The sequence below is a fragment of the Maylandia zebra genome, linkage group LG15 (genome assembly GCF_041146795.1).
Source record: "Maylandia zebra isolate NMK-2024a linkage group LG15, Mzebra_GT3a, whole genome shotgun sequence".
Classification (NCBI taxonomy): domain Eukaryota; kingdom Metazoa; phylum Chordata; class Actinopteri; order Cichliformes; family Cichlidae; genus Maylandia; species Maylandia zebra.
The window spans coordinates 27,214,759-27,239,207 of NC_135181.1; the positions used below are offsets into that span (position 1 = coordinate 27,214,759).

The window sequence follows — 24,449 nt, forward strand, 5'->3', positions numbered from 1 at the left end:
GTGGGCCACAAAGGACACACCCGACCCGTCCTTCAAATTCGGGGAAATGAAGGACGCATTTGTCGGCCACATTTGAAGGAGTCGACGAATTGGGACAGCCTTCGTCGCCTGGCTGTGACGTAATCGGCCTTCAAATGCGGCCTCCGAAGGATGCAGCCTACGTTTTGGGACACAGCTTGAGTCTCTGCTCTCAGCTCTGAGTCAAGCAGGGAGTTTATTTTGAAGATTTTGGTCATATCCGTCAGATTTGGGGACAGATGACAAACATTTTAGTGTGCATTGTTTCTCGCAGTCATCCATGTTTTATATGCGGCCAGATGTTTTTGTTCTTCAGGTTTGTGTCTCTAATAAAAATAACAGAATGTATAAATGAGTTTGAATACTTAACTTTATTGAACACTTCATTTAGACAGAGTACAATTAGAAGTAAATTTTCAGATTTACACGTTATTTGCATGATGAAACCTCAAACACGTGTTCTAATAAAATAATATTATATGATCTTTTCTGCCAATAACCAATACATTGATCCTTCATAAATCTCTGGTTAGTCTGCCTGACTTCAGTTGCCAGCAGGAAGCAGCTGACGATGTTTCCATGACAACAACCTCTGATCCCTGAGCAAACAAAGCTGCTGATGATTTTGAAGGTGAACACGTGATGGATAAGAACTTCGTGGGGCTTTTATTGTGAAAAGCTGCAACTTTGACTCAATTGAGCTTCATATGAACATCCTTGAATGCAAGGATGTTCATATGAAGCTCAATTGAGTCAAAGTTGCAGCTTTTCACAATAAAAGCCCCACGGAGTTCTTATCCATCACTTCTTTTAAACTGAAAGTACAGAAACTGTTACTGTCAGAGATTTTTTTATACAAGAAGGTAAAAGATTTTTACTATTTAAAAATCAAAGTAACAAAAGAATGAAAATAAATAAATGCTGGGCATGTACTTACACCTGGTTTAATACTGCAGGAAAGCGCAGCACCCACAGCCTCATCGAGCTCAGTGCGTCTGAACTCTGAGGTCCTGCTGGAGTCACAGTCAAACTTTGACAGACGTCAGAAATCTCTCAGATCAGGAAATAAATTACAGAAAAAAATTAAGACAAAAGAAAAAATACGGACGAGTTCAGCCTCTGAAACAAGAAGTGTTTCTGCTTTCATTCTGACGATGTCATCTCTGTGTATGAGCTGTTCACCTGTCCACAGCTGTCTGCCTACAGGGATACAAACAAAGTGAAGAAACTGTCAGTTATAAGAACCCAAACAAAAATACATTTAATCATTTATACATGTGCAGTTTTTTTGGTTGCAGAGTGTCCTTCAGTGACAAAAACTGATCATGACAATAAATTAGTTCTGATGAATTTAGAGGAAACCCTGGTTGGAATTTGAAAGTTTGAGCCGAGTTTTACCCGTCAGTGTCGATGTTTCATCTCCTCAACTTCAGGAGGAAGCGCTGAGCACTCTGCACCGTATTCTGAAACAAAGAAAAACCACAATAGGAACCGATTAAAGAAAAACCACAATAGGAACCGATTAACCGTCAGACCTGCCAACACTCCCAATCTTCCGATTTTAAGACCACCCCCATTTTCACCCCATTTCCCCATTTTCGAAACTCCTCAGATTTGTGTGTTTGTTTCCCAAGTTGCTGCTTACATTTTCAACTGAACTAGATCAGCCGATATGCAGACAATTTTCTTTTGTACCTATTAAATCTTAGACCATCAGGCTCCATGTTTTCTACTGTTTTCACTTTGTTCTGCACATATAGCATACAGTCAGGTCCATATATATTTGGCCACTGACACAAAAAAAGAGTTTTTTTTTTTGCCTGTTTACTGAAACATATTCCAATTATAGTTATATGACGAACATGGACATAATGTGGATACCCTCAGCTTTCATTTGAGCGTATCCACATTCAAATTGGATGATGGGTTTAGGAGTATCAGCTCCTCAACATGTGCCAACTTGTTTTTAAAATAAAAAGTAATTGGACAGTTGACTAAAAGGCTATTTCATGGGAAGGTGTGGGCAACTCCTTCATGTCATTATCAATTAAGCAGATAAAAGACCTGGAGTTTATTTGAGGTGCGGTGCTTGCATTTGGAAGATTTTTCTTGAGCAGAAAACATGCAGTCAAAGGAGCTCTCCATACACGTGAAACAAGCCATCTTTAAATTGTGAAAACAGAATAAAAACATTAGAGAATACAATATTAGGAGTGGCAAAATCTACAGTTTTGGTACATGCCGAGAAAGAAAAAAAGCACTGGTGAACAATGCAAAAAGACCTGGACATCCACGGAAGGCAACAGTGGTGGATGATTACAGAATCATTGAAGAGAAACCCCTTCACAACAGCCAACCACGTGAATAACACTCTCCAGGAGGTAAAAGTATGGATATCCAAGTCTACCATAAAGAGAAGACTGCATGAAAGTAAATACAGAGAGTTCAGTGCAGGGTGCAAGCGACTTGTAAGCCTCATGAATAGAAAGGTTAAACTGGACTTTGCTGAAAAACATCTAAAAAAGCCAGCACAGTTCAGGAAAAACATTCTTTGGACAGATGAGTTTAAGAAAAAGGTGGGGAGACGGTGCCGAACAGCTCATGATCCAAAGCATACTACATCATGCACACATTTTGCACAATTTCCTCCTGTAAAAGTCATATTTGTATATATTGGACCTATTTCTTATATTTTGTTCTAAAATATTGTATTATTTAATTTAGTTCAGCCTGTTACTGTTATTGTCTTGAAGTGGTTGCAACCAACATAATTTCCTTAGGGATGATTAAACTATTCTGATTCTGATTAAAACACAATGGAGGCAGTGTGATGGCTGCCAGTGGCACTGGGACACTAGTGTTTATTGATGATATGACACAGGACTGAAGCAGCTAAATGATTTCTGAGGTGTTCAGAGACAAACTGTCTGCTCAAATCCAGCTAAATGAAGTCCAGTTGATTGGACAGTGTTTCATAATACAGATGGACAATAACCCAAAAATACAGTCAAAATCCAGGAGTTTATTAAAGCAAAGTGGAAAATTCATGAATTACCAAGTCAGTTAGCTGATCTTAACCCAACCGAGCATTTCACTTCATGATGTCCATGACTTCAGGTTGTCAGTGCCAGCAATAAGTTTTCAACCAAGTTAGAAATGAATATTTTATTTTCACTTATTTAATTTGTCAGATTACGTCTGAGCCCTGAAATGAAGGAATTGTGTTAAAAAATATTTATCGCCTTTTTATGCAATCTTTTTGTTCAACCCAACTTAAAGCTGAAAGTCTACACTTCAACTGGATCTGACTTGTTTCCTTTAAAATTAATTGTGGTAATGTACAGAACCACAAAAGCTGTGTCTGATTGGATGAAAGAGCTCTTATGAGGAGATCATTTAACCTGTTTTAAGTTTTTGTCATTCATGCATCTAAAATGATTTGATTTCATTTGAATTTGATAAAAAATAAAAGTATGTAATGCTCAAAAGTAAAAGAGTAAAATCTGATGAGACTGAAAAGTAAAACAAAAATAAAAACATAAATAAATAAAATAAAATAAAATAAAATAAATACCTCCATGAGCATGGCCACCGTCATTGGCCCCACCCCTCCTGGAACAGGTGTGATGTATCCTGCTCTCTGACTGGCGGAGGAGTAGTGAACGTCTCCAACCACTCGCTTACCGCTGGGCCTTGTCTCATCTGTAGCAGGGGTCAAAGGTCACAGAGTGAATCATTTTAAAGAATTACAGTTTTAAAGCTCAGAGCTAAACTTGGTCATTGGTTTATATTTTCCACTGCAGATCATTTTAGGATTGATTCACTCGCAGGATTGTTTCCACCCAGCTGGGGTTCCTGTGGAAACAATCCTGCTTCTGATTGGTTAAAAGAAAAGAAAAAAAAAACAAGCTGCTGGCTGGAAAAAGGAAGTCAATAAGCGTAAGGGGATGCTGATACCGGGGACATGGTTAATTCCACAGTCAATGACCACGGCACCCTCCTTCACCCACTCTCCTCTCACCATCTCTGCTCTGCCGGCCCCCACCACTAGGATATCAGCCCGGCCCACCTGCAGACGCAAGAAGTGTTTGAGTGATGGAGGCAATCTGTTCTGTTTGATTTTAAAGGTGATTTTGTTTGAATTTTAACTTTTTAATTTTGCTTTTTAGGTTAGCTTTTATTCATTTCATGATTTATTTCGTATCTGCATGTTGTTACCTGCTCAGGTAGGTCAGGTGTCTTTGAGTGGCAGGTGGTCACAGTGGCATGGTTCCACAGCAGCAGGTCGTGCATCGGAGCGCCAACGATTTTACTGCGACCAATAACCACCGCGTGCTTCCCCGCCACAAACACGCCTGCACAGGTACAGGAAGTCACAGGCAAAGGTGTTTACTGGAACTGTCAGTGATGATGTTTGTATGTCTGATGAACAACAAACACATGATTTCAGATTTACAATCATGTGGTTACAATTATGTGTCTGCAGCAGGTCTTTACACCTAACCACCGTTTATCCCCAGGAGACGCATCCGCCACTTTCAACGAATGACATAATGTTCACAGTGTTCCCAATGTTCTGAATGTTCTCGGTGTTGCCAATAGTCCCAGCTTTCTGAATGTTCTCAGAATTCCCAATGTTCCCAGTGTTTCTAGTGTGCTGAATGTTCTCAGTGTTCCCAGTGTTCTGAATGTTCTCAGTATTCCCAATGTTCCCAGTTTTCTGAATGTTCTCAGAATTCCCAATGTTCCCACTGTTCTAAATGTTCTCAGTGTTCCCAGCAGTCTGAATGTTCTCAGAATTCCCAATGTTCCCAGTGTTCCCAGTGTGCTGCTACCTGTCTGTCTGATGAGCTCCATGCAGGCGTTGGGGGTGCAGGGGATGAAGCAGTCATTCAGATCTCCTCGAGACAGTTTACCTGCATTAATGCAGCTCAGCCTGCACACACACACACACACACACACACACACACACACACAGTGTTAGTGATGAGTATTTGGTGATGAACACAGGAAGTGATGCGCTCACTGACCCATCTACGTCTTTTTGCGAGGACACAGCGTTGGTGACGAACTCAGTGTCAATGCAGTTTGCGGAGTCCAATGGCAGCTGCACGATCAGACCGTGTACGCACGCGTTCTCATTCACAGACATGATGCTGTGCAGCACCTGCAGGGCGACAGAAAACAAGAACCAATCAGACCTTCGATCACGTCACGGAGAAAAGATGATGACGATGAAGATGATGCATGAAGACCTCGTCCTGCGTGGTTGTGTTCGGCAGCCGGATATGTTTGGCTTCAATTCCAACCTGCAGGAAACAAAGTGAAGCTGCATCAGCCCACTGTGTGCGTGTGTGTGTGTGTGTGCATGTGTGTGTACGGAAGGACCAGAGGTTATGGTTAGGTTGAGGCTGAGGTTTAAGCTGAGGGTTAAGGTTAGTGTTACGGCCCCTAGCCTTGGAAGAAGTGAGCCAGACTTCCTTCAAGCAAATTTGAGTGTGACAACACACTCAGACAATTGGCTGCCTGGGAACCTGTGGCTTGCACCTCCAGGGAAAGTCTATTGGACCAGCTGAGGGATGCTAGACCAATCAGTGACTGATTGGGCACACTTGCATCTTTAAAAGTAGGGATGGGTATCGTTTAGGTTTTATCCGATACCGGTGCCAAATCGGTACTTTTGAAACGGTGCCGGTGCTCAAACGGTGCTCAAACCGGTGCTTAAAGAATGGAGAACACAAAATTGGTCCAAAAACCTCTCATGTTCAGCTGTTTTTTGTAAAAAGATAACAATGTTAGCCTTTTCTGCAGCTATGGGGCATATATGGTATCACTCTTGGCTGGAAGCAGTGCTTAAACAATGGAAAAAACACAAACTTTGTCCAAAAACCTCTCATGTTTAACTGTTTTCCACTTTTTCTTTGGTCATTTTAGCCTTTTTAGCCAGGGTGAAGGGAGTATCTGCCATCAAACAAGAAGACAGCTGCATGTAGCTATGATGATGTTTGCTAGCTCACCTTACATGCATTAATGTAATAACGTGGTTAGCCTACTCAACGTAAATTAGCTACTCACGCAGAGAAGAACGGCTGCTGCCACCATCATCCGTCATCATTTCTGCTACACTGGCAGGGCTAGGGGCCAGGACTCTCCTCTTCGTGTTTTTGGGAGATGTTGCATAACAGGCAACCCACCCGCAGTAGATGTGCTCGGTGTGAGGTCTCGCGGCAAGCTATCAAATACGGCGCATTTCTGGGCTTTTAAAAAAAACGCTATGCGTCGCCAGGTGTTTCATCGGATTTGAGGTGTTACCTCCTTTGACAGTATCACAGTATCAGCTTAAAGCACTTGTTGCAGGCTGCTGAGTTTGCATCTTTTGCTATGAAGTACAGCCAGACTTTTGACCGCTTCGCCTTGGACATTTTTAATCTGTAGCTCTGCTCTAACAGAACGTACGTACCTGGCCCCGCCTACTATCCTCGGAAACGTAAAATGATTGGCTAGAATCTAAAGTGTATCACAGCTCAGGAAAAAAACGCACCGAAATAAAGCACCGAAATGTGCGCTGCTTTTCGGTCTGGTTACTACCGTTTATGTCAGAACCGGTGCCATCATGGCACCGGACACCGGTACCCATCCCTATTTAAAAGGCTGAAGAACATTCATTCTGGGTCTGCTGTTTTCAACTGAGTGTGCAGTCTGCGTGCTTCTGTCTGGTAACCTTGTTTGTAAATCCCTGTCTCGACTGAGATTCTCTTGAGTAATGTTAGTTGTGCTACAGCCCATGGGGCTAATTTTGATTTCTACTGGTTGAAGCTTTAAGCGAGGAAGTTGTTTTTGCATCGGTTGTTTGTTTGTTTGTAGTAAATGCTGCTATTATTTTTCAGTTCTCTGAGTTTTTTTGTAATAAAACATTTTCGACTCCGATCTTCCCCGTGAGAATCTCATTTATGTTACCTCCCTTAACCCCTAGCAGAGATGGTTCGTAACAGTTAGGGTAAGCAACTAAGGAAAATATTGTCAATTACATGTCTTCACTAAGATAGGAAAACGAGTGTGTGTATGTTGGTCACCTCAGCTGCAGCCTTCAGTTTGGTGCTGATGTACAGGTTAGAGTCATCTCTGTCTCCCACCTGTGACACACACATACAGTTAAAAATAGCCATCCTGCAGGATCCTGCATCCTTCTCATTCTCTGACATGTTTGTTTCCTCCTGGAGGATCCTGAGCTGCTCCCGACTTATTTGCGGCTTTTTATTTCTACATCATTCGTGTTTTTAATTTTACTGACAGAACTTCTTTGATTTTTGGTCGCTCGTTTTTGTCCCCTCAGGTTAAACTGCTGTAAGATTTTGGAGGTTTGTCCCATTTTTCACAAACAGACTGAAAATGATGGCCACGCACTCAGCAGTCACAGGTGTTTCTAATGTTCTGTCATTTATATCATTGAGGTGCACACGTCACCTGGTCACTGCTCTGCCGTAAACAGAAACGAGATGGGAGGCAGTCACATGTTTGTGTGTTTGTGTGAGAGGACCAGGAGCTCCAGCCTGAGCTGGGAGTGGAGGTCAAAGTTCAGTTGACTGGTTTCATCTGGTCACAAACACTAAAACAAAGCTGCTTTTTGTTGACAGGTGACAACAGGTGTGCACAGGTAAACTGCAGAGAGCAGCCCCGGGTAAAGTCTAGTCTGAGTTATGATGGCGGAGCTCAGAGAACGACCTGATCAGGTCACTGTGAGGTTGTTAGAAAAAAATCGGTTTGAAGTATCGCTCCATCCAGAAGGGGGCGCTTCAGGCTCTCACCTGCAGGACCACCAGGCCCGGTCTGAACCCGGAGAACTGACTCGCCATCTTCTCCACCTCCTTCTTCAGTCTCTCCCTCACTATTCTGCACACACAGCCACAGGGCTGGGGTCAAAGGTCAGACAGTTAACGGACTCAGAAGCCGTTCTGGTGGGTTGAGACTTACTTGGACGTTTTGTTCCCGGAGATGACAGTTGCTATGGAGTGCAGGCTTTGTTGGTAACCGGTGGCCCTGACACAGAGCGAGTGGGCGGCCAAGGACAACATGACTAAAAGAGAGAGCAAGAGAGAGAAAGAGCTTCAGCTGACTGAGGATAATCAATAAAATGGATGGAAAAATCTGGAAACATCTGGAAATGTGAGGGGTGATAGGCAAACCAAACTTTAGGGACTTTGATCAGCTGTGACTGCGATGCATAAAATTCACAAGTTCAGAAACATTCCTGAGAAAAAAGACCTGCAGACGTTTTTACAGTGTTTCATGTCTTTATCCTCTCTGAACGTTTATCCAGCTTAGAATGGATGTGACCCAACCGATACACACGAGCTCATGACATCAACATTAAACGTTCTCTTATTTCCTGTTAGGACGATAGCACTCAGAAAGGCCGACGACACAAAATAACCCAAGAGTGAAAAGAGCAAACTTAAAGTCAAACAAAATGCCAACCGGGGCCTCAGACGGACCCAAAGCAAGAGAAAGCTCTGATATCACGAGAGGCAGGAGCTCCAGGGCGGACAGGGTTAATAACTGCAGCCGTCTCCCACAAACTGTGAGCGTGTTTAACTGTTTCCCTTCATTGTAATCCTCATCATCATCAGCACAAAGTAAACAGAGACTGAAAAAGCAGAGATACACAGAGTGACAGTCTCTGAATCTGTGATGGCTTCAAAATGAAGAACCTTTACTTTTTCTGAACTTTAATGAAGTATAAAAAGCTTCATTAAAGGTTTGGAGGGTTGTTTAAAGTTCACCGTCAGCACTCGCAGCTGCTTTTCTAACCTCACAGTGAAGCTCACATGTTAATGATTACAGCCGCTCTGCAGAGAAGAATTGAACCGAGACTTGTGCAGCTTCACACAAACACACACTCCTCTGCAGCGCTGCCACGTTCACCTCCAGCAGCTTGAAGTTTTCCAAGATTCCCGAAACTTCAGGAAACTCTATGCGACTTCAAGAAAGCTGCTGAAAGCTGCACAAGCACAAAGAGAAGCTGAAAGAGCAGCAGCTTCATACCTGAGAGGCAGAGCAGAGGCAGTGACAAAAAGCTGCAGCAGATGTTTCCGTCTCTGTGGAGCTTCTGTCAAAGTAAGGAAGCCCAGCAGTGACAAAAATACTATGTGAGGAGGGAGAGAGGCAGCCACAGCGTCTGACAGGAGTTAATTATTGACTGAACGGGTATCGCTTATTGATCGATCAGACTGAGCTGGGTATGTGGACAGCTGCACACTTCTCCTTATCTCACCTCGGTCTACAGAAGCTATGCTCATGTAGGTCTTTACTTACCTGCGCTGAGTTACCTGTACATCTGTCCACATGCTCAGAGTGCACACTAGCTCAACTTGACTTTATGAGCAGGAGTCCACTGATCGTGTGGTGTGTGGGTCACAGTCAGGAGCAAAGACCAAATCTCACATGTTGTAAAGTCTTTGTGCTTTTAAACACAAATAAAAAGTCATCTGATCATTGTTCCATTTCCTGAGCTGAGTATAACATGAGATTAACTAAAAGGTAACAGAGCTTTTATTTTGGTATAGTCCTATGACAAAAAGGAAATAGTTATACAAGTCAATGAATTTGAGTAATCAGAAAAAATAAAAGAAATACAATCTCTCCTTCCTGTCCACACTGGGACCACAGTGACTGTTAACTTTATTCATGTTATTTTATTTACTATAAGTATTTGATCACAGAAACATTCATGCTGGCCGTACACTTACAGCTGTGGTTTAACAGTTCACTTCCAATATTTTAACACAACTACACGATTCACATGTATTACTAAAATATAATAACAGTGGTAATGATAATAGAAACTTTTTTGTTCCAGCTCCACATATGCGAGCTGTATTTGTTCCTCTGTTACAAAACCCTAAAATAAAAACATTTCAGTCACTCAGAATTTCTGACACTATCATGAAGGTAACCTGAGCCTATGTGAGTGTGTTTGTGTGAGAATGTGTCTGTGTATGTATGAGGAATTACTGCTTAGAACTGAATCAAACCAGCCAGGAGAACCAGATTGATACTGGGATGGTGGACCAAAGGTCAAACCGCAGGAACCAGGAGGGACAGCCCACGCTGCTCTCAGCCAATTACATGGCAACCTGTCAGGGAGGAGGAGGGACTTGGTTTTACTTACATGGAGCCACTCTGCCGCATTTTCCGGCATTATTCTGATGCTGGGCTGCTCAGAGGACATGGTGCTGCGGTGCTTCCTGGGAAATGTAGTATAAAAAGAAAAGTGAAGAAAGGCTCACAGAGCTGAGAGACCTCACCTGCAGATTCTGCTTTCAGGGCCAAAGATCAAATCCAAAACACAACCCATCAAAAAAACCTTAATATACACTGGCATCAGTGTTTCTGTTGAGCTGTCAGAGCCGGACCTTTAAATTTATCTGCACCAAAACACAAAAAGACACAAGAGGACACAACACACCGGATGAATTTATCAGTTTTAAAAGTCGTGAAATTGACAATAAGTTGCAAAGATTACAAATCTCCATGACAACAAACAACAGCCTGAGCTTCACACCATCACATGATGTCAGCAGGCCTGGATTGAGGAAAAATGCCAGGTGGATCACTACGACCAGTCAAAAAAAAAGATGTGCAGCAGCTTGAATGATGGATTCAGGGTCACCTGATTCAGCAGTAACTATATGCTTTAGCAAAAAGGAAAGTGTGAAGCCTAATCTTAAAAGTAGAGATAGTGTCTGTCTCCAGAATCCAAACTGGAAGCTGGTTCCACAGAAGAGGGACCTGAAACTGAAGTTGTTTCTGAAAGTGCTGTAGTAAAGTTAAAAAGGATATAATTGATCCATTGTTATCTTCTGCCCACACGGAGCAGCTGCCTGAGATACTCTCTGCAGAAGTCGATTATCTTGTTAATAATTTTACTTCTTCACTGTGAACGACTCTGGATGCTGTAGCTGCTGTGAAAAATAAATCTACATGCAAACTGAGGTTATTGTACTCGGCCCTGAAAATCTTAAAAATATGGTATCTAAGCAGATTCTTACTCTGGATGGCATTACCTTGGCCTGCAGTAACACTGTGAGGAACCTCGGAGTCTTCTTTGACCAGGATATGTTTTTCAATGCACATATTAAACAAAATGTAGGACTGCTTTCTTCCATTTGTGGATTATCCTCCTGAGAACTGAGGAAAAATGAATCATCCCATTGAACTTTTTTTTGATTTCCTTCGTCTTTGCAGCGAAAAGGTTTCACTCTAACACCTGAGATATCTATGGAAAGCTGGGATCTCCTCTGTTTAGTACATCGGGACTTGGTAAGATTGCTCTGATAAGACAAAAGATATCGACTGAAAACAAAAGTAGAGGATGTTGCAGAGGACAATGAATAGGGTGTTTCTTAGCAGGATTAGAAAAATCCTATCTCAGACTGAAAAACTAGTTCATGCATTTGTTACTTATAGGCTGGACTACTGTAATTCAATATTATGAGGATGTCCTAAAAATCCCCTGAAAAGCCTTCAGCTGATCCTAAATGCTGCATTTTCCTGTCTCAGTTTGAAATCATCTGAAATTGTAGCCCCCCCCCCCCCGAATGAAGGCTGACACTTTACTGATGAAGTTTTGAAGGTTTAATGGAAGTAAACCATTAATCTCACCCAGAGAGCTGCCCAGCCAGGCAAGATAAACTTTACACGTCACAATGAGACTTCGGGATTAAAAAAAAAAAAAAAATACTGGACGGTCCAAAAGTTGGCCTACCTATTACTGGTTGAGGTTTTAGTAGAGTTGTGGCTGAACCACATAAGGATATATCATTAATTTTAATCTCCCCAATCAATTATAATGTAATGTTGGAGTGTTGTTAAAGAGGGTCAAAAACATTTCAACCCAGTTTGTTTTGCAGATTCTGTATAGCAGCTGTAATATAGGGAGGACACAACTTCCAGACTGTATGAGTAAAATCAGGTTTTTTCTCTTTGTCAGTTTAACAGTTTCTGTTTTGCCTGTCACTGTTCCCTGTCTGTTTTCTTACCTGGTTCTTCCTGACCTTGTACTTTCTCCTCACATTCCCCTCTTTCCTCTCTGCCTCTTTGGACTGACAATCATACACAAATAGAATCAATTAGATGAAAAATTACATTAATATGAAAAAAATACTATAAAGATCACTAACAAAAAGTCCTCTCTCAGTGTACTTTCAACCAAAAGGCAAATAACCAAACCACATGAACATCTAATAAAAGATATAAATATTGAAAGTCAAAGGAGCTTGCAAAGAATAGCGTCTGGACTTCTTTAAGTTGCTTGAAGACGTTTCACCTCTCATCCGAGAAGCTTCAGTTTCAAGTTCTTTCAAGTTCTTCAGTTCTTCAGTTCTAAAGAACTGAAGAACTTGAAATATTGATACTACGACGACCTGGATGACTGAGAACCTTCACAGACATAAATATTGAAACACTGATCCAACATTATTCTTGAGAGACAGATCATTTGATTTTACACTTGACCTGTGACATCATCAAGTACACTGGTGTTCCAATTGTAGAAATCGTGAATCTGTGCTCGTGTTCTCGGCAAGTCCGTACTCCCGTGCGTTCTCGGCAAGTCCGGAGTCGCCGAGAACGCGAGTACGGACTCGCCTACTTGAGAATTGAGAAAGGGCCAGTGATTCGTTTATGCTAAGATTCAGCTTAGGAAGGGAGTGGGTGAGTGAGTGAGTGATTCGCTTATGCTACGATTCAGCACAGGAAAGGAGGGGGTGAGTGAAGGAGTGATTCGCTTACACTACGAATCCGCACAGGAAGGGAGGGGTGAGTAACTCAAATGTGCTGTTAGCATGTTAGCAGAGCGATGCTACTGTGAACCAAGGAGCTATTGTCTTGATGTGAGCTTTCTACTCAGGGTTTTTTCTTCCAGTCCAGAGCAGAAATGTTTTTATTAAGAAACTGGCTGTTGTTTTTTCCCCCCACAATTTTAATTATAAGCTAGATATATTTCTACTAATGAAATTAGTTTGCTAACAGCAACAGGGATGAGTCAGTGAGTCAGTTGGGCTTGTGAATCATGATTCACGAGTCAGTAAAGTGATTCTCGAGTATTGAACGATTCGTTCATGATTCGCACATCACTAGTGCACACTCACAACGATGGCTGAGCGTAAATGGAGTCATGTGTGGATGTATTTAACTCCACAAACAGCCAAGACGTGGTTTGCGATACATGTGGCAAGACAGTGAGGTGCTGTGGCAACACCACTAACCTTGTCAAACACCTCAGAGTAAATCATATCACAGAATATGATGAGCTTATATTGAGGCGAACTGAAGAGGAGGAGAGGGACAGGTGCTGCTAGGGCGAGACAGACGTCTCTCACGGAGTCCTTTAGTGCTGCAGGCAGGAAACGTTTTCAAATAGCGCACAACTTTTTTTTATATTTGTATATGATAATTCTGCATTATTAAGCAATAAGAACAAGTAAGTCTGATGTCCTTGAATCATTATGAAGTTATATTATTATATTATTATTACAATTACATAATACAATTATATATGAAATACAATGAAATATTAAGCTTTTGTACAGAGTATCGGTATCGGATCAGTATCGTCGATACCACCCTGAATTTTACTTGGTATCGGATCGGAAAGGAAATCAGTGGTATCGCACATCACTATTTTAAACCCGAAGAGGAAGCTGGTAGTAGAAAACAGCGATGAGTGCCAAAATAAGGTGCAAGGAACTAAATAAAAGCATTTAGGGTTATTTACACTCCCACCAAAATTATGAATAATTGGTTTACATAAGAACCACAATGAATAATTTTCCCCAACAAAATAACTCATGTAGAAGTTACCTTAAGAACTTTCTAACAATACATGTTTTTCAAATCAAATCAAATCAAATCACTTTTATTGTCACATCACATGTGCAGGTAAATTGGTACAGTACATGTGAGTGAAATTCTTGTGTGCGAGCTTCACAAGCAAAAGAGTTGTGCAAAATACAATAATGTAAACAAGCAAAATACAAGAATGGCTACATCTGAAACTAATAAATATATGTACAATATATAATAGTATATGCATTCCTGGATGTGTATACTAAATATTTTTCTACATGTGTGTGTGTGTGTGTGTGTGTGTGTGTGTGTGTACACATATTTTACAAATTAAATAGAGTAAACAATAAATAAAATATATAAAAATATACAGAGTTGAGACATGTGCAAAACAGTGGCATTACTGTACAGTATGGAGTGCATAATGTTGAAGTTCCAGTAGTGGAGGTGAGGTGTCTATGACGTGTTCAGCAGTCTGATGGCCTGGTGGAAGAAGCTGTCTCTCAGTCTGCTGGTACGGGACCGGATGCTGCAGAACCTCCTTCTGATGGAAGTAGTCTGAACAGTTTATGGCTGGGGTGACTGGAGTCCTTGATGATCCTCCCCGCTTTCCTCAGGCACCGCTTCCTGTAGATGTCTTGGAGGGAGGGAAGCTCACCTCCAATTATCCGTTCAGAGCACCGCACTACTCGCTGGAGAGCTTTGCAGTTGTAGGCGGTGCTGTTGCCATACCAGGTGGTGATGCATCCAGTGAGGATGCTCTCAATGGCACAGTGATAGAAGGTCCTGAGGATGCGGGGGTTCATGCCGAATCTTTTCAGTCTCCTGAGAAAGAAGAGGCGCTGCTGCGCCTTCTTCACTGTTTTGTTTGTGTGTACTGACCACGTAAGATCCTCAGCCAGATGTACACCAAGGAACCGGAAGCTGCTCACTCTCTCCACAGCAGCGCCGTTGATGGTGATGGGGGTGTGTACTTCTCTGCACCTCCGGAAGTCCACTATCAACTCCTTTGTCTTTGCGACGTTGAGGGTGAGATGGTTGTCTTGACACCAGTGGGTCAGGGCGCTGACCTCCTCCCTGTAGGCCGTCTCATCACCGTTGGTGATAAGACCCACCACTGTAGTGTCGTCCGCAAACTTCACAATGATGTTGGAGTTGTTAGTGGCTGTGCAGTCGTAGGTGTAGAGTGAGTATAGGAGAGGGCTCAGTACACACCCCTGTGGAGCACCAGTGTTCAGTGTGATGGGGGATGAGGTGATGCTGCCCAGTCTGACCACTTGGCGTCTGTCAGACAGGAAGCTAAGGATCCAGCTGCAGAGGGAGCTGCTCAGTCCTAGATCCTGCAGTTTCCTGTCCAGCTTCGAGGGAACGATGGTATTGAATGCTGAGCTGTAATCTACAAACAGCATTCACACATACGTGTCTCTCTTCTCCAGGTGTGACAGGGCAGTATGTAGTGTCAGGGCTATGGCATCATCAGTGGACCTGTTGTGGCGATATGCGAACTGTAGAGGGTCCAGTGAGTCGGGTAGTGCAGAGCGGATGAAGTCCCTGACCAGCTTCTCGAAGCATTTGCTCACGATGGGGGTCAGGGCTACAGGTCGCCAGTCGTTCAATGAGGAGATGGTGGAGGATTTGGGTACAGGGACGATGGTGGCCATTTTGAAGCAGGCTGGGACTACACACAGAGAGAGGGAAAGGTTGAAGATGTGTGTAAACACTCCAGCCAGCTGAGCTGCGCATGACTTGAGGACGCGGCCGCGAATCCCGTCCGGACCAGTAGCTTTGCGTGCGTTCACCTTCTTGAAGCAGTTCCGCACATCCTCCTCAGACACAGTGTGCGCACTGACGTCATCCGCGGTGCGCACACTGTCTGGTCTCATGGTGTTCGCTGTGTCGAATCTAGCGTAGAATACGTTTAGATCCTCACACAGAGAGGCCGTGGTCTGCGGTGTGCTGGGTTTCCCTCTAAAGTCTGCGATCGTGTTTAGTCCCTGCCACATACTCCGAGGGTTGTCAAACTGTTGCTCCACCCTGTCCCTGTACTCACGTTTGGCTGCTTTGATCGTCTTCCGGAGTTGGTAATGTGCGTGTTTGTAGTCCGATGTGTTCGCGGAGGCAAAGGCGGTGCTCCGTGCCGCCAGTGCTGCGCGAACATCTCCGTTAATCCAGGGTTTTTGGTTTGGGAAGGATTTAACTGTTCTGGATGGGACGACATCTTCCACGCATTTCCTGATAAATCCGCAGACTGAGTCTGTGTATTCATCAATGTCCCTAGCAGCCACGTGAAACATTTCCCAGTCCACGTGATCAAAACAGTCCCGCAGCGCAGACTCCGATTGGTCCGTCCAACAGTGCACCGCCCTCCGGGTTGGAGCTTCCTGTTTCAGCTTCTGCCTGTAGGCGGGCAGCAGCAGGATGGAGCGGTGATCTGATTGGCCGAATGGGGCGCGGGGGAGGGCTTTGTACGCAAAGAGGTGTAGCAGTGGTCAAGTAGCCGGTCTCCACGAGTGTTAAAGTGGATGTGTTGGTGGAGTTTCGGTGAGACTTTCTTCAGGTTTCCCTTATTAAAGTCTCCGGCTGTGATAAACGTCGCCTCTGGGTGTGCGGTTTCCTCACTGCTGATCGCGCTGTACAGTTCCCTGAGTGCTCGGTCAGTGTCGGCTTGTGGGGGAATGTAAACAGCCGTAATAATCACTGCTGTAAATTCCCTCGGTAGCCAGAATGGCCGGCACTTAATCATCAGGTATTCCAGGTCCGGTGAGCAGAAGGATTTGACCGGGTGCACGTTCGCATAATCACACCAGCTGTTGTTGATCATGAAACATACACCACCGCCTCTGCTTTTCCCAGTAAGATCCTGTGACCTGTCCGCGCGATGCACGGAGAACCCCGGTAGTTGTATTGTACTGGATGCTCCACAACTGATAGTTTACTAGAGTGTTGACCTTTGTTATTGAGTCCAAGTGAGATCTTTACCCTTCGCACAAGTCCATCTTTTCCACTGACAGTCTCTACAACTCTTGCAAGTCTCCACTCACCTCTGGGCGCTAGTTCATCCATGTCTAACACAACATCACCTACTTTTAGACTCCTTTTTGTTGATTGCCACTCTTGCCTTGAAATGATGTTGTAAATATATTCCCTTCTCCAGCGGCTCCAGAACTGCTCTGCAAGGAACTGCACACAGCGCCACCTCTTCCTGCTGTACAGGTCCTCCTCTGAAAAAGCACCAGGGGGGGCAACGGTGCGTTGGATTTCATGTGCAGCAGATGATTGGGCGTAAGCGGTTCTAGGCTGTCGGGGCTGTTCAAGTTATCTATAGTCAGGGGTCTGCTATTGACTATAGCCATGACTTCGTAGAAGAATGAGGCATCATTAAGTCTGTCATTAGCCAGTGACAGAGTGGTATTCAGCACACTTCAGTAAGACTCACAGTGTCTGTGACTTTAGTTAACATTGTCTGTACTTTGCTGACTTCTGGATCTCCTGTGGTCAGATCCAGCTCGACAGGCTGTGCTGTGGGCAGTTCTTTTTTCCACAAAAAGGCGGGGCCAGTGAACCAGATAGATTTCTTTAACTCATTCACAGTTACACCTCTTGAAGCACTGTCAGATGGATTCAATTCTGATGGCACGTAAAACCATTGCTGAGGGCTTGTACTTTCCCTGCTCCTCTGGACCCTGTTAGCTACAACCCACATAGCAGACAGGTCTGGCCCTGATCTGGTGTCAAGCCGTTACTGCTGGCTGACTTCTGGCATGGTAAGTGGTATGTCATCCAGATATGGGCCAGGCCTGGCGTAGATGGCACTGTTTATGTGATGGCATGCCACATCTGGCCCTATTGTCGTTTGGTTTATGTGGCCCAGGCTCATAGAAAACAGGTCTGGAACAGATCCGGCATCAAGCTGGCACTTCTGACAGACTGGTGTCATGGCAGTGTGTATGTCAACCAAATGTGGGCCAGATCTGACAATGATGGCACTATTAATGTTCCTATTTTCCCATTTTAATTAGAAGACCCAAATGCCGTGTTGCAATGTTTCAAATGCAGGTTTGACAGGTTTGTGAGTGTACACTTTATCCAAAACCTATTGAGGGTTTACTCATATTTACCACCAGTTGGCTGTAGCTCAGGAGGTAGAGCAGATCACCTACTTATCTGAAGGTTAGTGGTTTGATCCCTGGCTCATCCAGTCTGCATGTCAAGAGTATGAATGCAGTTAGGAAACACTCAGTTTAGAGAAAGTGTGTCATTGGGTGAATGTGGCATGTTGTATAGAGCACTTTGAGTAATCTGGGAGAGTAAAAAAGCGCTATATAAGAATCAGTCCATTCACTGTCTGAAGAGAGTTTTGTCATGTTACTTTTGCACTATTATGTTCTGGCACATGTTGTTATTACATGGCTTGATTAAGGTACACATTAGGCTGACATCTGGGGCCAGAGCTGAAACTGTTCTGGGCCAGCAGTATGTCTGCAACAGCCCCGTGGCTGCACACAACTTACACCAAAGGGCCGTCATTCTTTGCGGTATTTGGGCCATGTGTAAGCACATTGTGTGGACCAGATCCGGGCCATACCAATTTTGCTATGTGGGTAAGGTGTGGGAACGACGTGCATCATTGTTTATGTAGCCCAGCACCACCTTTGAATCAGTCCAGAAATACTCCTTTGCAACATAACACAGCTCTTCCCATAACATGTTGCTGACTGAGACTGAAACTACAGCTGCTGTTAGTTCAAGTCTGGGGATTCTGGTGAGTTTAATTGGAGAAACACGAGCTTTTGCTATTAACAGAGAGCAGTCACTTGAGCTCGCATCTGAAAAGTTGTGCAACTCTGTTTCTTTAGTTTCACCAAAGTTAGCAGGCAGGTAACAGCGAGGTATGTTTAGCTTGTCTAGATTTACAAAGTCACTTTGCCAACTCACCTTGGCTAGAGTGCATTAGGGTAGGGGGTTGTCCCACCCGGCATCATGCTGACATATTCAGCACATATGGCGCTAAAAATCCAGGTGGGTTGTAGATCGGTGGATAGAATGCCTCTGCGTAGTGTTGGCGATATGATGATATATATCGTGTAGACAATAGAAAAGTGTCTATCGTGCCATTTGTCTTCTATCGTTTCTAACCTTATTTTATAAATTATTACATAAAATATACCATTAACCTTTTAAAACCGGTCAGAGCGGGCCTAACTATTTTGCCTAACTATTTTTAAATCCCTGTAGAACTGGAACCACGTATGCTAGCGCAATTTTTTTTTTTGCATATGAAACCGGAGGAGTTGTACTTACATCTTATGCCATCAGCTTGCCCTAGGTCACGGTTTCCTTTCACATATGGCTTTGCGAAAACTGCATAAAAAGCACTTGCAGCAACAAAACCATAATATTCCAGAAACATGCTTTTCCAATCCAATCAGTTATTCATAACACTTCCTAGGTTGGAATATATGTCAGCGCGAACTATCGCATGTCCGCCATTACCTGTCCAAAACCGAAAGTGATGTCATTTTCACGGAAAATGTAGTTTTTTTTACGTTCAGGGCCTTATAAGCCTGTACTGGTGTTTTTAAAAGTCATGTTTGACTTTTCTGTATCATTGTCGGGATGCTTAGAACTCAAATTACACTGTTGAAAATAGTTTATTTCGATGTACATGCTGGTTTTTTTTTTTGCAAATTTGCATTATAATATTTATTTTCATTTTTCCTGCAGTATATAAATATTAGTGTATCTCAAAAATAAACTATGAAGACACTCAAAATAAATTTCTCGTGGTTGGAAACTATTTTGTGCAACTTTTTTGTATTTACAGTTTTGAGGGATAAGCCTCTTAAATTTCTCTAACTAGAAATATATGTAAAAAAAAAAACAACCCAAAAATGATTTTCAATTTTTTTGTAGTTTATTGCACTTTTTTGCAATTTATGTAGTTACTATAGACTTAATGCATGCATATTATTAAAATTTTGGCTATAATGGTTGTATTGATGTATAGCAACTTGAAATGCGCCCACAAATGGCACTACAGCATGTAAAAATATAAAGATAAGCTCTGGCGGACTTGGTTCTATGGAAGGTCTTAAAGGGTTAAATAGCCTGTGGCAAATATCTTAGTGTTGTCTTCTCACTATACATACTCTTAACTTTATGCAAGAGAAAATAAAGTATAAAAAAATGATATTTTTCGCAAAGAAACTCCGTCTTGTGGTTTTGCGACATGGTACTGCGACATGCTTTACGGTAACTCAAAACGATGGACGTGCGACAGGTTGCAGTTTCATGCCCGGACATGCAACAGGCAGAGACAGCTACACAGGCAGCCCAAGAAGAAGCACTTTTACCGAAAAGAGGGGGTACATCTGTGATTTGGTTACATTTTGGGTTAAACAGCACCAACACGGAGCAGAAGACGCCCATTTGCAAGCTACGCTATAAAACTATTCCTGCACCTGATGGCAACACAACAAATCTCTTCTATCACCTACAGAAGGTCCCCGAAAAAGAATACTCAAGAATCCAGAAAATCCAAGTTAAACCAAGTTGTGGAACGACGGGAGCAAGTTGGGAAAAGAAAAACTATAGCCAGCTGCAGATACACCAGTCTTTCACACAAGGCCCTTATGAGAAAAAGTCCCAGCGCCATAAACAAATCACCGGAGCCGTCTCGCGTTACAAGGCATGGCCCCTGTTTATATAGTTGAGAAGGGCAGTTTTTGTAAACTCGTCAAAGTCCTTGATCTGAGGTACGTTATGCCTCAGTAGAGGCATAACGTACCTCAGTAGAGAAGGAGGTTTGCAATGTCGTGCATTATGCCTTGACGACTGACCTATGGACGAGCAGAGATACGCAGCCCTACATGAGCGTAACCATCCATTTCATTAACAAAGACTCTGCGCTCGCTGTTTACAGGCTGCGTACTTTCCAGATTACCACAGGTCAGGTGGTATATCATGATATACATCGTTATATAAAATAATTCATATCGTGACTACCTCTGTGTGTGGCTGGCTGGACTTTCAGTGTGTTGTCAAATTTGAAACAGTCCTTTTCAATGTTCCACTGGATGCCTAGTGCTCTTTCTTGTGGCATGTCTTTGAATGTTAAGTCTCTTATGTTAATGTTTACAGCACACTCTAATGGAGGGATACTTTGCAAAACTGTGTGATTTTTATAAACAAACTTGTTAGACAGAGGTTACCTTTGCTGCAGATTTCTCTGGCCTCTTGTGCCAACTGTATTGCTTCTTCCACTGTGTTTGTTCTCGTAACTCCATCATCAACATAAAGGTCTTTCTCAATGAACCTTGAACCTGCTGGGTGCGAGTGGCAGTGCTCTTTGGCTAAGTACTTCAGTCCGTATTTTGCACAGCCTGGAGATGATGCCGCACGGAAAAGGTGTACCTTCACTCTGTATGTTTGAGGTTGTGCGCTTGTATCACCGTTTTTCCACCAGAGGAAACATAGATAGTCCCGGTCCCTCTCACTGATGTGAAACTGGTGGAAAATCTTTTCTATATCGCACATTAAGGCAATAGGATGTTGCCAAAATCTCAAGAGAATGCCAGTCAGATTGTTTATTAAGTCTGGCCCTTGGAGGAGATGATCATTGAGACTTGTTCCATTGTGTTTGGCTGAACAGTCGAATATGACGCGCAGTTTTGTGGGTTTTGTGGGGTGGTAAATCCCATGATGGGGGATGTACCATTGTTCACCTTGTGTTCCTTCGTTGTGTACTTCTTCCACGTCTCCTCTTTCAATTATGTCATTCATGTTGTTGGGTCTAAACTCAGACCCCGCTGTATCCAGGACTTATTCCCATGAAAGAAAAACAAGGCAACAGTGTTCGATCGATTTCTTGCGCAAGGGAGGCCTCTCATCTGTGTCCAGCACGACAAATGGCCACGATGGTGGCCTCCTCTCGCTGCCTTTTATTGACAAACTTCAAACAATAGTTTACAAAACACCTCCCCCTGCAACCCCCTTTGGTTACATAGACAAGGACTGTATGTAAATATGTGTGTGTGTGTGTGTGTGTGTGTGTGTGTGTGTGTGTGTGTGTGTGTGTGTGTGTGTGTGTTTGTTTGTTCCTGCTGATCAAAGGGTCATAAAACCTAAAAGCAGGAACAACATCCTTGGTCATAAAGAGGGTAGTCTCCCCCACACCCAATGTATGGTTTACCATAGATAACACAGTCAAACCATACAAAGGGTGGGAAGTTCTACCAAACATCAAACAGACCTTCAAAAGGATGTTCCTGTGATAAAACACTTCAACCTTGCACCCAGAACCTCGAGAATCTGGGGATGGGAGGAAAGAAAGAATTCCTTTCACAGAGTTAAAACAATGGACAAATGGTAAATATAAAAATGACAAATGTTTAACTATTTACTCTAACATTTTCCCTCCTGTTTTGTTATTTTTATGTTTCAAATTATTCCTATGTAGTATATCCTCAGCCATGCACCTCTTGCTTAACATTTTCAGTGCAGGCATCATTCATACACAGGCTTCTGTCATTTCAGTAATTTCATATTGTTGTAAGAGTACATAATTAACAATGTATCAGAAATCATTTTAGTTAGCAATGATCTTATACACGGTAAAATGCATCCTATACATAAGCAAATCAGTATCAATAGTCCAAAAACAGGTGTTAGTACTTTTAAAAGGAGATGCCACCAAGGACCAGACAGTAACCACGCCATCCAGCCTTGTGGTGCATCTACTCCTGGCGTGCTATTCATCATGTATTTCTGCAATGTGGTTAAATTCTGCAGTGCTTCATAAATGTCTCCTACACTTGTATATCCATCTGGTATGAACGTACAGCATGTTTCTCTTATCAATTTGCATACTCCTCCTTGCGATGCAGTTATCAAGTCCAAAGTCAGTCTGTTTTGCAAAACCATTGTCCTTATGGCCTTTTGCTCCTCTGCTAAGGCTGTTCCAAGGGTCTGGGTCCAATTTATGTGTCTCAGTAGTGCATATCTGTTAATTTCTACATGAGTTCCAACTTTCCTGACCCCGATCCACGGGAACAATCCTTGTAAGATCTTGGCTCCAGGTCCCCAGATTCGAAACTCCCAGGGGACCTCACTTAAATCTGTGAGCTTTGTGCTTGCACTCTGTACGTCTCTTTTTGTCTTTGATCCTGGATGATGTTCTATCCTCTCCATGAAGAAAACATGATCAGACAATTTCACGAGTGCACATAGACCTCCCCATTTTGCTGGTAAGGATGGGTAAGCCTTATGTCCACATAAGAAATACCAATCTGCTAACACCCTCGTACCTTTAGGTGTCGGTGCGATTGTTGAGCATTTGGTCACATCCTGTCTTCCTTCAGTAAGTGTCATTTGGTACGAAAAGTCAAATGCACAGTCTGCTGCTCGTTGAATTTCATCATTTGCACACCTGGCATTCATCAAACACGTCAGACTGTCATGGTCCTGGGTCGTTGACCCAGCGTTTTGTGTTTTGTGACTATTTCCCTCTGTTCTAGTTATTCTGTGTCCTCCCCCCTTGTGTCCGGTTCGGGTTCTAGATTACCTGTTTTACTTTGTAGGTCTGTGTCTCGTTATGCCCATTAAGTTCCAGCTGTGTCCCCTCCTGTGTGCCATTTCCTCATTACCTGGTGTGTGTATTTATAGTTGGTGTCTGCCTGTGCTCCTCGTCGGCTCGTCTGCGTTCATCCATGTATCACTGCGTTCCTCCGTGTAGCTCTGCATTCTATGGTGTTTCGTTCCTGTCTCTGCGTCTCTCTGCCCCGCACCCCTTTTGTATGGTCTCAGGTTTGTCTTTAGTTTCTCCCAGTTTAGGTTTGTAATTGCTCATGTTGAGTTGCCTGTTTTTGCCACCACCACCACCTTGTAAATAAACATCACTCTGTCATCAGTTCGCTGCATCTTGGGTCCTCCTTTTCCTCCACACCACACGGCTCCCTCCGCCAGCCGTGACACAGACAGCTAATTCTGTTCAAACGAGGGCAAAAAGAATAGGTGACGTTGCATAGATGCCATGGCAAATCCCCAACTTGGGCTGACCCATTGCCCTTGAAACACATAGGTAACTGGCCTGCTTCCAGTTTATTTAACAGTATGATGTCCGGAAGTGGATCAGGAACTTGGGGCCAAGTCAGCAGATCTGTCTTACCAGAGCAGTTCACCTTCCCAGCTACAGGTGAATCAATCTTCCCATTCAGGTTCAGGGGAATTGAAAAGTTGGCAGTGTTCCAAGCACGTTTTACTCCTGGATGTGTTGCTAAAGCAAGCAAACAAACTGTCTCGCTCTCAGTGATGCTATATGGCCACAGTCCAGAAGAATGTGTAGACACTGGCATGTGTGCACAAACATAACAATTGGTCTTGTTGTTTATGTGAGCGGTTGTGTTCATAAACTGCCACCAGTAGTTGGTTGAAAACCCATGCGGGTACTGGGTGTGATTTGCTCTGTCCCAATGCGCTCCTGTCATCCCACTCAGGGTCCACAGGCACAAGAAGGCGAACAGCACATTCCCAGCCATGCTAAGTTGGGTTCAGGATCCATTGGTTTCTTCACCAGGATTGAGACGAGA

The 24,449-nt window shown here is 43.2% G+C and overlaps 1 protein-coding gene across 2 annotated transcripts; it reads right to left on the reverse strand.

Moving 5' to 3' along the window:
- Positions 1-785: 785 nt before the first annotated feature.
- LOC101486590 (C-1-tetrahydrofolate synthase, cytoplasmic) lies at positions 786-9,147 on the reverse strand. 2 transcript variants are annotated; one of them, XM_014411597.3, is made up of 12 exons: positions 9,061-9,147; positions 7,990-8,092; positions 7,824-7,908; positions 7,092-7,151; positions 5,274-5,327; positions 5,049-5,185; positions 4,854-4,954; positions 4,237-4,373; positions 3,976-4,087; positions 3,593-3,720; positions 1,417-1,481; positions 786-1,218 (listed from the first exon to the last, which is right to left on the reverse strand). In XM_014411597.3, the coding sequence occupies exons 2-11, from the start codon at positions 8,088-8,090 to the stop codon at positions 1,434-1,436; spliced, it is 963 nt and encodes a 320-aa protein (XP_014267083.3). In that variant the 5' UTR covers positions 8,091-8,092; positions 9,061-9,147; the 3' UTR covers positions 786-1,218; positions 1,417-1,433. The 2 variants fall into 2 exon arrangements, with proteins under 2 accessions (XP_014267083.3, XP_076730352.1); XM_076874237.1 differs by lacking the exon at positions 7,092-7,151.
- Between the last annotated feature and the right edge of the window lie 15,302 nt (positions 9,148-24,449).